This window comes from Dendropsophus ebraccatus, chromosome 11 (genome assembly GCF_027789765.1).
Source record: "Dendropsophus ebraccatus isolate aDenEbr1 chromosome 11, aDenEbr1.pat, whole genome shotgun sequence".
Lineage (NCBI taxonomy): Eukaryota > Metazoa > Chordata > Amphibia > Anura > Hylidae > Dendropsophus > Dendropsophus ebraccatus.
Window position 1 is genome coordinate 61,953,757 of NC_091464.1, and position 12,516 is coordinate 61,966,272.

Consider the following 12,516-nt stretch of genomic DNA (forward strand, 5'->3'; position numbering starts at 1 on the left):
CTACCCTGCTTCTTTGTATCACTCAACAGGCTACTCAGTCAGCACGACTGTACTCCTCACTCTATTCCTGTCGCAGATCTGGTTATTGTACTATCCGGTGTCTTATCTCATGCTTTATCAAGGGAACTATCAAGTGTAGCTTATCTTGTCAAAGTAAAGCTGTATAACTTGCTGCACTCAAGTACCTTCCAAGTAAAACCAAGCTTATTTATGATAAAGAGACACTGTGATTCTTCAACCCGCACCGACACAGTGTTTACCACATCCTTGGGTCACTTCCCCTTTCTGTGGGTGGCAGTTCTGATAGTCCGGGAGGGTCACTACACCACTCCGGCCATTCGTGACTACACTAACCCAAGGGACCCCGTAGCAACCTGGCAGGACACTGACCACAGGGAAAAAAGGTACAACTGGACTTATAAAAGCAGGCCTGCCATCAAAACTGTGTGCCCCGCTGGCACTGGCATCAAGAAGTAACATCTTATGGTCCAGCTGGGTCTCGGCCAACCACCACCGGAGTGGCGTCCCACACTACTATCTAGCAAGTGACCGGCTGTGTCTCCTCCACGCTAGCGCGGGGGTGTCCCACCACAAGAAGTAGCTTTTTTTTTTTTCATAGACATAGTAAAAGGATAACCAAGGACAGCAATTGTTGTTCATGAGAAGGTTTGGGTCTCCTCCTCCAAAGATAGTTCTCCCATAGCAGGGGTGTAACTAGAAAAGGCTGGCTGGAGGCTGTCAGTACCATAGTGCTAGCACATTAGCACCATGGAGAAAGGCCTGCATCCCCGGTAGCTATGCCACTGGCCCATAGCAACCAATTGTATTTCAGCTTTCAGCTCTGGTAAAATGAAAGAGAAACTGTGGTCTATTTACATCAGCGCTTCTCAAACTGTGAGGTGCGCCTCACTGGTGAGGCGCAGCTCGCAGTCTGGTGAGGCGCAGGGTCCCAGTCTGTGCCCGACACTGCAGGGACTCCAGGATTTGTGGCCAGCGTTCCCGATGCACAGTTGCTCAGCTGACAGGGAGGCCCCGCGTTCTTCCTCCAGCCGCCCGCTCAACCCCCTCGCAGCTATTTTTTCTTTCAACCTGGTACACTGAGGCTCCGTACAGCCTCAGCACACCGCTGCTCGTGATTGGCCTGCCACCTGTCAATCACCGCAGGCGCTCGTCCGGCTCCTATCCTCCTGTCACTGTGACTGTTCGTCACTCGGAACCCAGGGGGAGAGCGCAGCGCCGGTGGTGATGGACAGGTGGGCAGGCCAATCACAAGCCGGGTGCACTGAGGCCGTACGGAGCATCAGTGCACCAGATTAAAGCGGGCGGCTGGAGGAAGAACGCGGGGCCTCCCTGTCAGCTAAGCGGCCGAAGGTTAGGGGACAAGTGTGTGAAAACGGGGAGGGGGACATGTGTATGGAAACCAGGGGGAGAGGGGGACATATGGAAAACAGAGGGAGAGGGGGACATATGGAAAACAGAGGGAGAGGGGGACATATGGAAAACAGAGGGAGAGGGGGACATATGGAAAACAGAGGGAGAGGGGGACATATGGAAAACAGGGAGAGGGGGACATATGGAAAACAGGGGGAGAGGGGGACATATGGAAAACAGAGGGAGAGGGGGACATATGGAAAACAGGGAGAGGGGGACATATGGAAAACAGGGGGAGAGGGGGCATATGGAAAACAGGGGGAGAGGGGGACATATGAAAAACATAGGGAGAGGGGGACATATGGAAAACGGGGAGAGGGGGGAAATATGGAAAACAGAGGGAGAGGGACATATGGAAAACAGGGAGAGGGGGACATATGGAAAACAGGGGGAGAGGGGGACATATGGAAAACAGGGGGAGAGGGGGACATATGGAAAACAGGGAGAGGGGGACATATGGAAAACAGGGGGAGAGGGGGCATATGGAAAACAGAGGGAGAGGGGGACATATGGAAAACGGTGAGAGGGGGGACATATGGAAAACAGAGGGAGAGGGACATATGGAACACAGAGGGAGAGGGGGACATATGGAAAACAGGGGGAGAGGGGGACATATGGAAAACAGGGGGATGGTCAGGTGGGGATGAGAGCCAGGTAGGGGAGTGTGTGTGTGTGTGTGTGTGTGGGGGGGGGGGGGGGTCAGGTGGGGTAGTGTGTGTGTGGGGATGGAGGTCAGGTGGGGGAGTGTGTGTGGGGGGAGGGGTCAGGTGGGGTAGTTTGTGTGTAGAGGGGTCAGGTTGATTGCAGGCAGAGGAGGGAACTTAACTGGTGGATACAGCAGGGGGCATTATTACTATATGGGGCACAGCAGGGGACATTATTACTAAATGGGGACACAGCCAGAGACATTATTACTATATGGGGGCACAGCAGTGGGCATTATTACTATATGGGGGCACAGCAGTGGGGATTATTACTATATGGGGGAACAGCAGGGAGCATTATTACTATATGGGGACACAGCAAGACACATTATTACTATATGGGGGCATAGCAGCGGGCATTGTATGAGGGTCCCAGTCGGGGCATTATTACCACATGGGGAAAAGCAGGGGATCTTACGCACAGGGGGCAACCCACATACCTAATCTGGGGGATTTAACTGTTTGCGGGGCACTACAGGGGATTTAACTATTTGTGGCACACTGATGTGTCACTATTGGGGGAATTAACTATTTGTAGGTCACTAGTGGGGTTATTAACTGTTTGTGGGAGACTAGTGGGGGAATTTACTATTTGTACGGCACTATTGAAGGTATTAACTACTATATAGGAGCTATTATGGGAATACCTACTACTTTGACAGTGCCAGAAACACTGCACATCACTCTGACAGTGACAGGAATGCCAAATGTACAGAAATCGAGTAATGAGGGGAAAGGGAGCTACCACAGGAAGAGGAGGTAAGTAGAATCATGCTAGAGTGTGTGTGTAAGCTGCCAGGTGGGTTATGGAGAAAGAAATGCTGCATTGTGGGGCTGGTATACAGATGGAGCAATATTTGGTAATTGGATACTGCAGGTGGAGCAGTATGTATTTTCTGCACTGTGCTGGTGGTTTACTAAAGGTGAAGCAACATTTATTTCTGCACTTGGTGTTGTTTTGACGCTGCTATGGGATATTATGTGCACTACATAGCGTTATCTGGTGATTCATAGTTGTATGTTTGTTGGTGAGGCCCGAGCATCAACATAGATTGCTGGGTGAGGCCCGAGAACAAAAAGTTTGAGAAGCACTGGTGTACACCATGTTTGCATATGATATGAATGCGCTCGCACAACAGAAGCTTTAACAGAGAGGATGGGAGCTGCTGGACAACAGGGGAACAATGAGTAGTAATAGTCATTCATTTAATCAGATGGAGAGGGGATGACTTCTCTAGATGGTAATACACCTTTAAGGGTCCTACTGTACAGATGAGATCTCATAGTTTCTTCTGTGCCCCAACTACACAATATCATTTAAATCAGGAAACAAGGCCATACATTTCAGGTAACCTCAAGCTTTAATTTTACATAAAATTACCTTTAATGGGAAAAAATAACCATCATTATATCGATAGGTATTAAGGCCAACATCTGACATAGGGCACAGTTAAAGGATGTTACAACTACCAAGGCACAACTTTCTTGTCGCTGACCAGCTCCCCATAGGGTGAATCTGCTGAATCTGGGAGGAGAGCCAAATATACCGGGGTCACCGCACCTTCGTCCGGGGACTTGGTGACATTAGGATTTGTCATATCAGTCCGCACATATCCTGGGCAGCAGGCATTGAGGAGAATGCCATCTCCTTTCCTGGTCTTCTTTTGTTCTCGTGCTTGAATTCTAGATAACACTGTGACCCCCATTTTGGACACCCCATAGGCAGTGTTTGGCCAGCCCCTTTCTTGATGGACTCCATTCTTGGCATCTTCCACAAACTTCTCCATGAGTTTCGTCAGCTCTTCCTCTGTGATGGTGTCGCTGCGGAACTTCTCCTGGAGTTCTGGGCTGCACTTGGCGAGAGCGGAGGGGCTCACCATGCTGGATACATTGACAACTCTTCCTGTCAGTGCACAATACATGGAGTTAATTAGAAAACTTACTCAACAGTTTAGCAGATAATCTGCTTCTATGGAGGCTCCCAAACCTTCACCATTAGTGTGAGACAAGGGAAATCCCACCTAATATCAGGCTATGGAGGTACATGGCAGCCACTCATATCCCTAGGGGGCTCAACAAAAAAAGATCCTGGGAACTATCATAATAACACACAATTATTAACATGGGAAAATCTATTTTTAACAAGAGGATAATTTAAAGTCCAAAAGGGCTGCATTTTCTGTCAATTTTGCTAAATTAGCCAATAATTTTAAGAAAAGTCTATATTTCTTTAAACTACTAATATTTCATAAATTTTTCATTGTAGAAATTGTTAAATTCCTCTTCAAATGTTAAGCAAATGCATTAGGTACATTAGTTTTAAGTGTTTCACATGAATAGAAAGGTGCATGCACGGGGAATCCGGTGCCTCGGTCTTTATTTTAAACCGCAGCCCCATTTCTGTGCACGGCGCCGGTCTATTACCAAGCATTGCCCGGGCTGAAGCACTGGAGGCAGACCGGCCCGCCCCCAGTGGGAGGAATCCCTGCCCCTCTATGTCGCGGTTCCATTGATTCTAATGGAGCCGTGCTTCAGCCTGGGGTGGTGCCTGGTAATAGACTGGCGCTGTGCACGGTTCAAAAAAAGGACCGAGGCAACTTCCCCACTCTGGCACCATTCTATTCATGTGAAACACTTAAAGCGAATGCACCCGGTGGTAAATTCGCTTTAACTATTTACTCACCATTGGGCTTAATAAGAGGAAGCAGCTCATTGCAGACATCTCGTGTGGCGAAGTAGTTGGTCTTCAGAGTTACTTCCGCCTGGGTGCCAAATGGGGTTGTGTCAGCAACTGGAAAAACAAACCATAGAAATGACATGAGGTTTAGGTAAAATAAGCTGTGCCTTTTCTTTGTAGACTCAATAGACACAAAGGAGAATGCGATTGATCAAATGCAGACGGTCTGACTTTGGATGAAGCCGAATATTCAGCAAGTTCACTCATCACTATTCACAAACACTTTGCATAGTGGATGGCTTCCTTATATTAAACAGGCTTGTTTTAGGTGCAGTGGTTCCTATCTGTATATCAACCTTCGACTTAAATATAAATTTATCACTTTTGGGAAAATAGAAAAACTGTTGCCCATGGACACATTTGCTTCTAATCTTTCCAGTCACTTTATCCTCCCAGCCTTGTAAACTGTTATCCACAAAGTTCAAGGAAGATTTTTATTGGGCCTGATCCAAAAAAACAAAAGCGAGAACAGTTATCCTTCTTAAAGGGGTTGTCCAGCAATTTTATTTTATTTTTTCAAATCAACCGGTGTCAGAAAGTTATATAGATTTGTAATTTACTTCTTTAAAAAAAAATCTCATGTCTTCCCATACTTATTAGCTGCTGTATGTCATGAAGGAAATGTTGTTTTATTTTCAGTCTGACACAGTGCTCTCTGCTGACATCTATGGCCGAGACAGGAACTCTCCAAAGCAGGAGAGGTTCTCTATGGGGATTCATAGAAAACCCGAGACAGAGTTCCTGTCTCGGCCAGAGATGTCAACAGAGAGCACTGTGTCAGATGGAAAATAATGTGTTTGTATGTGTATTATTCCATGCACAGCTGAAGTCTTCCAAGTATTAACTATTGTATTTCAGGGAAGAAAAAAGAGCGCTGCACCTCACACCTATGGCTGATACCAGTGCCCCTAGGCTAAATAAAAAACACATCAGAATTTTGTGTATGAATTGATCAAGCCATACTGCCCCATGTACCATCGTGCAGGTATCTGATACACATGGGTCCCTACACTAAGTCCACACCGTGCCAGTCAGTGGCCACCAACCCCGCAGGCGTGCACAGTCAGGGAACGGGGGCCATGGGACGGCCCTGCGACCCCCATGCCACAGGACCAGACCCAAAAACACCACACCAGAACCCGTCCAGCACCGCCGGCGGAGAAGGTCGCCCCCAAACTGCACAAGTCTGGATGAGGTATTGCGCTCACCATAGCTGCTGCAAACAGAATGGGAAAAGGCAGGAGGGATTAAAACCATGTGCACTCAGGTGTCTCCTGCTAATTGCGGTCATGTGGGTCTCACCAGGAGGAGTGCAAAACACGGAGAAAAGAGAGAAACAAAATGCGGTTCAGGGAAGAAAAAAGAGCGCTGCACCTCACACCTATGGCTGATACTAGTGCCCCTAGGCTAAATAAAAAACACATCAGAATTTTGTGTATGAATTGATCAAGCCATACTGCCCCATGTACCATCGTGCAGGTACCTGATACACATGGGTCCCTACACTAAGTCCACACCGTGCCAGTCAGTGGCCACCAACCCCACAGGCGTGCACAGTCAGGGAACGGGGGCCATGGGACGGCCCTGCAACCCCCATGCCACAGGACCAGACCCAAAAACACCACACCAGAACCCGGCCAGCACCGCCGGCGGAGAAGGTCGCCCCCAAACAGCACAAGTTTGGATGAGGTATTGCGCTCACCATAGCTGCTGCAAACAGAATGGGAAAAGACAGGAGGGATTAAAACCATGTGCACTCAGGTGTCTCCTGCTAATTGCGGTCATGTGGGTCTCACCAGGAGGAGTGCAAAACACGGAGAAAAGAGAGAAACAAAATGCGGTTCAGGGAAGAAAAAAAGAGCGCTGCTGTTGGCAGTCGCTGACCGACACGGTGTGGAGTTAGCATAGGGACCCGTGTGGACCAGAGGACCTGAGCGGTGGTACACGGGGCAATATGGCTTGATCAATTCATATACAGACACTCTGGTGTTGATTTTTAATATAGGCTTAGCGGCATTAGTATCAGCCATAGATGGGATGTGCAGCCGTTCCATTCTCTCCAGTTCGTGTTTCACAGTTCTCCCTCTCTGAACAGCTCGCACTCCTTTATAAGACCCACATGACCAAAATTAGCAGGATATGCCTGTGCTCACATGTCTGCACCTTATGTCTTCCCCATTCTGTGAGAGCAGCAATGGTAAGTGTAGTACCATATCCATACTTGTGTCGTTTGGGGGCAGCCTTCCCCGCCGGTGGTGCTGGCTGGGTTTTGGTGGGGCTTTTTGGGTCTGGTCCTGTGACATTGGGGTTGCAGGGCCGTTCCATGGCCTCCCTTCCCTGCACGTGCACGCTTTGCGGGGTTGGCAGTCGCTGACCGACACAGTGTGGAGTTAGCATAGGGACCCGTGTGGACCAGAGGACCTGCGCGGTGGTACACGGGGCAATATGGCTTGATCAATCCATATACAGACACTCTGGTGTTGATTTTTAATATAAGCCTAGCGGCATTAGTATCAGCCATAGATGGGATGTGCAGCCGTTCCATTCTCTCCAGTTCGTGATTAACTATTGTATGCCACATGCTGTTCTTTTGACCACTCACAGGTGCAGGTGCTTTTTCCTCTTTCCTCCGCCAATCTGCTCTTTGCTTCTTTCGGTACACACACAGCCCACCAATCACAGGCAGGGTTGGACAAACCCATGTAGGACTTAGTTCCTTAGGAGGACTTAGGAGTTAGTTGTACTCTGGAGTCAGCCTAACAGAGACACAACCAGACAAGCCAGTTTCTTCTGATGAGCACTAGAACTGCTATGCAGTGCTAAACATTACAAGGGCAAGAGAAGCCAACTTAGGAACACCTTGTCCACACCAGGAGCCTCTCTACAAAGTGCAGGGCAGTTACCTCAGAAGTCATAGGAACTGACCCCAGTGCAACAAAGTTACTGAATGTCTACGCATTCCACTGCGCAGCGCAGGACAACTGGGAAGTCTCAGGAGTCTGCTCAAACCAGATAACAGGGCCTGGGGCTTGTATTACCCACCTAGGAAGGGTAGCTCGCAACTAGGGGGCATAAGGCGGTAAGACTAGAAGTCATCCTTACGTACGAGTTTTCTGTATTTCTTCTTCTACACACCTCTACTGTTCCGGCAGAGAACACTTCTACCCAGGACAAGGCCCCTCTGGCAAACCCCTTTCCTCTACTCTCTCGACTGCAAATCACCTTCTTCCTTAAAGTACCTGATCTCTACCTCAGTTACCATTACCTGAACCTCTTGAAAAATAGTATATTTGTTGTATTGCACTAAACTGTATTCTGAACCAAAGTACCTTTCTTGTATTGCACGTCCATTGCATTGTATGTCCTTCCAAGTAAACTGTTCTGTTTCCCTTTTGGACAGTGTGGTGGCGGTGCCAACTCTCTGGGGTGGGTCCTACACCACTCCAGGCTACCGTGACAAGTGCCCAAGTGACCCTAGACCCACTCAGCCATCACACCACCATATCGGCTGACCCGGCAGGGAGTTTACCAGCAATAGATCCCTCCTCTTGGCACCGCGCCCTCTCGCATGGGAATTCCCACCCCTCAATTATCATCGTTGCTGGGTTTCAAGCAAACACTTGTATTCATTATGAGAAAAAAAATTAAGCATTTTATTATTAGAATTTTACATTGTACCATTCCTCTCTTATACCTATTATAAATATTTGAAATAAATTGACATCTGGGTGTTACCATAGAAAAGTGGTATAAAATTCTTCTGACATCACTGTTGATGGTCCTTTCTATGTGTTATATAAAAAGTGTGTGTGTGAGGGGAATATATATATATATATATATATATACTCTTCAGCTGTTACAAAAATGAGAATTCCCATCAAAGCTTTGGCTGTCCAAGTATGATGGGAATTGTAGTTTTTAAAAATGTCTTAAAAAGTTCTTAGTACACCGGTCATAGAAGTACATTTTGAATTGGTTGTGATCTGGCTAACGGCAGGGAACCCAAAACTTTTCATGTGTTCCTATGGCGTGTCACAGATTTTTCTTTTAAGGTGACAGTGCCTATTTAGGCCTCATATACGCTGTAGTGCCACATGCCTGTAAGCACCTAGAGATCTTGTGACTGTATGAGACTACAGGCAGAGGTAGAGCGGGATCCTGTGTATTGAATGAAACTGTACACAATCATTGTGCATGAGGCATTGTGGTAGTATTTAGAGATGAGTCAGATGCCGAGATTTCTGGTTCGTATGAACCAGAAATCCGTCAGGTTCGCTCATCTCTAGTAGTAATATCTTTTCTGCTCAGGTTTTATTGTAATACTAGCTATAGAATGCTGTCCCTTTCCACTTTTGCAGCAACAGCAATAAAGCAATGCAGTGCATTTTCCCACACATATTATGGCTTCAACTCCCAGAGACATATGCCCTTCAGGAGTCTAGGAAAGCTGGATGACAAACCCTGGGGTGCTGCTATTGAGGACTAAAGGGAGTAACCCAGTAGTAGAAGCCCTTACTTAAAGGGGTTGTCCGGCGATAAAAAATTATTCACAGAATAACACACATTACAAAGTTATACAACTTTGTAATGTATGTTATGTCTGTGAATGGCCCCCTTCCCCGTGTTTCCCCCCACCCACGCTAGACCCGGAAGTGTGGTGCATTATACTCACCGCATGTCGTGTCGTCCACGGTCTCCGATCGTCAGCAGTGACGTCTTCTTCGTGAGTCCGGCGGATCTTCCCGAGTGCCGGCCGCCCTCTGCAGCGTCATCCGAAGCTCAGCCGCGATTGGCTGAGCATAACTGTGCTCAGCCAATCGCGGCTGAGCGGCTGATGACGCGGCCACGTCATCAGCTGCTCAGCCGCGATTGGCTGAGCACAGTTATGCTCAGCCAATCGCGGCTGAGCTTCGGATGACGCTGCAGAGGGCGGCCAGCACTCGGGAAGATCCGCTGGCCTCCCGAAGAAGACGTCACTGCTGAGGATCGGAGACCGTGGTCGGCACGTGACAGGTAATGTATAGCGCACCACACTTCCGGGTACACGGGTGGGGGTGGTGGGACACGGGGAAGGGGGCCATTCACAGACATAACATACATTACAAAGTTGTATAACTTTGTAATGTGTGTTATTCTGTGAATAATTTTTTTCGCCGGACAACCCCTTTAAGGGGTTCTATAAAATGTGAGTTACATAATAAAACCAGAACTACAGGTTATCGCGCAGACACAACTCAGCATGACTGTGCATTTCTACAGGTCAGACAGCAGGCGGGGTGCGGTATAATATATTCAAGTGCAAAGTGAAGGCAAACCACATGTAAGGAAACTAAAGAAACAAGAACTTCTTATACTGTTTTCTCAAAGTCTCTATTTAGGAATATGAGTGCATATCTGGAGTATATTGCAGGATGTAACTTAGGATCAGTAGAGGATAAGTAATGTAATGTATGTACACAGTGACCCCACCAGCAGAATAGTGAGTGCATCTCTGGAGTATATTGCAGGATGTAACTCAGGATCAGTACAGGATAAGTAATGTAATGTATGTACACAGTGACCCCACCAGCAGAATAGTGAGTGCAGCTCTAGAGTATAATACAGGATGTAACTCAGGATCAGTACAGGATAAGTAATGTAATGTATGTACACAGTGACCCCACCAGCAGGATAGTGAGTGCAGCTCTGGAGGATAACACCGGATGTAACTCAGGATCAGTACAGGATGAGTAATGTATGTACATAGTGACCCCACCAGCAGAATAGTGAGTGCAGCTCTAAAGTATGTATATATTGTATATAGATATATGGGTTGTCTGGGTGGAAGAACGAGTGTGGGTATGAACCGGTGGTTTGTTATGGTTTCATTTTGTTTTGGTAATTTTTCTGTTTATTGTTTTGTTCTAGTTAGATAGGGTGTGTTATTTCTTTATTAATTATTGTGATGTTTAAAATTTTAATAAAAGAAATACAGGATGTAACTGAGGGTCAGTACAGGATAAGTAATGTATGTATATAGTGACCTCACCAGCAGAAGTGAGTGCAGCTCTGGAGTATAATACAGGATGTAACTCAGGATTAGTACAGGATAAGTGATGTAATGTATGTACACAGTGACCCCACCAGCAGGATAGTGAGTGCAGCTCTGGAGGATAACACCGGATGTAACTCAGGATCAGTACAGGATAAGTGATGTAATGTATGTACACAGTGACCCCACCAGCAGAATGGTGAGTGCAGCTCTGGAGTATAATACAGGATGTACAGGATCAGTAATGCAATGAATATCCCTGACAGCAGATCTCCAGGTGCTGCAGCTTGCTTATATAGACCAGCACTAACACATGGCCCAGAAGTTATCCACTAAGAAGTTCCAAAGCCAACGTAACATACCTTTAAATGCAATTCCTGCATTATTGATGAGAACATCCAGACCGCCATACTTTTCCTTTAGGAAGTCCCGCAGAGCTCGGATACTGGTCAGGTCATTGATGTCCAGCTGATGGAAGAGCGGAGACAACCCCTCACTATTCAGGGCCTGGACAGCTTCTTCTCCAAGCTTGGGGTTCCTGGCTGTCAGATACACATCCCCCTTAAACTGCTTGCACATGGCCCTGACCACAGCCAGCCCAACTCCCTTATTGCCCCCTGTGACTACTGCAACCCGCACCCCGGCCATGCTGACAGCTCTTACTATGTGCAAGAGATGAGCAGAGGAAATGCAAAGTGCAGATCACAGAATGGGGTTATTGTCATTGCACAGAAGCACAGCTCCTCCCTGCAAGACATGGACTATGCTCTGCCCCTTCTCATACAACTGTGTGATGATGCTGCCATCTATAGACCAAACAGCAGAACTCTGCAGGGTTACATAAGGTGAAGTTCACACGGGGTGTGTTGGGTTTTTAATCACAATATAGGGCATAAAGAGGAATGTAATCACAGTATGGAGGCATAAATGGGGGCCTAATCCTGACATGGGGGCTTAAAGGGGTGAGGTGCACGTACAACGGCATTTCTAGCTAATCTCTTTTTACCTTTTAAATTATATAATTTCTTTTACATATTTTTAAGTATACTTTTAGTCCTCTATTGCAGTGCATTGCCATTGAACCGCTCTATTAAATGACTCTTCACTAGCTGTGGGTCGGCATCTCAACTTCTTGGTAATCAACATTATTGGGAGAAAGTATGACTGAAGGACAGAGAGGCCTAGATCATGCGGTCACTCTTGCCTGTGGCATCTAGGGAGTTAAAAACCAGGATCAGAATGATCTCCATCCCCAGCTGCAAATTGTGGGTGTTAGCTTCAGTTCACAACTGACACCCGGTCCTTACTGCCTGCCCAATGTCTAACCCTAAAGAGTCATAAGAAGATGATTTAGTGTTAGGCCTTATTCACACGTTCAGTAGTATTTTCTAGTCCTGAAACAACGCACTAAAATTACGGATTGGACATCCATAGTACATCTGTATTGCATCCGTATTTCCGTTAATCCGTTTTTACTACTGACTGCTTTATACAAGTTAATAAAGTTGAGTAGGTTAAAAAAAAATAGCACCAGTTTGGCCAACCCCTAAAATAAGTCACATGATCGCTTGTCAGCCTGTCGTTGCTTAGAAACACAACCTTGTGACCTATGA

The 12,516-nt window shown here is 47.0% G+C and overlaps 1 protein-coding gene across 1 annotated transcript; it reads right to left on the reverse strand.

Moving 5' to 3' along the window:
- Positions 1-3,477: 3,477 nt before the first annotated feature.
- Positions 3,478-11,602, reverse strand: LOC138768082 (carbonyl reductase [NADPH] 1-like). The gene is made up of 3 exons (XM_069946119.1): positions 11,266-11,602; positions 4,819-4,926; positions 3,478-4,038 (listed from the first exon to the last, which is right to left on the reverse strand). Exons 1-3 carry the CDS (start codon positions 11,549-11,551, stop codon positions 3,602-3,604), a joined length of 831 nt encoding a protein of 276 aa, XP_069802220.1. The 5' UTR covers positions 11,552-11,602; the 3' UTR covers positions 3,478-3,601.
- Positions 11,603-12,516: the final 914 nt, after the last annotated feature.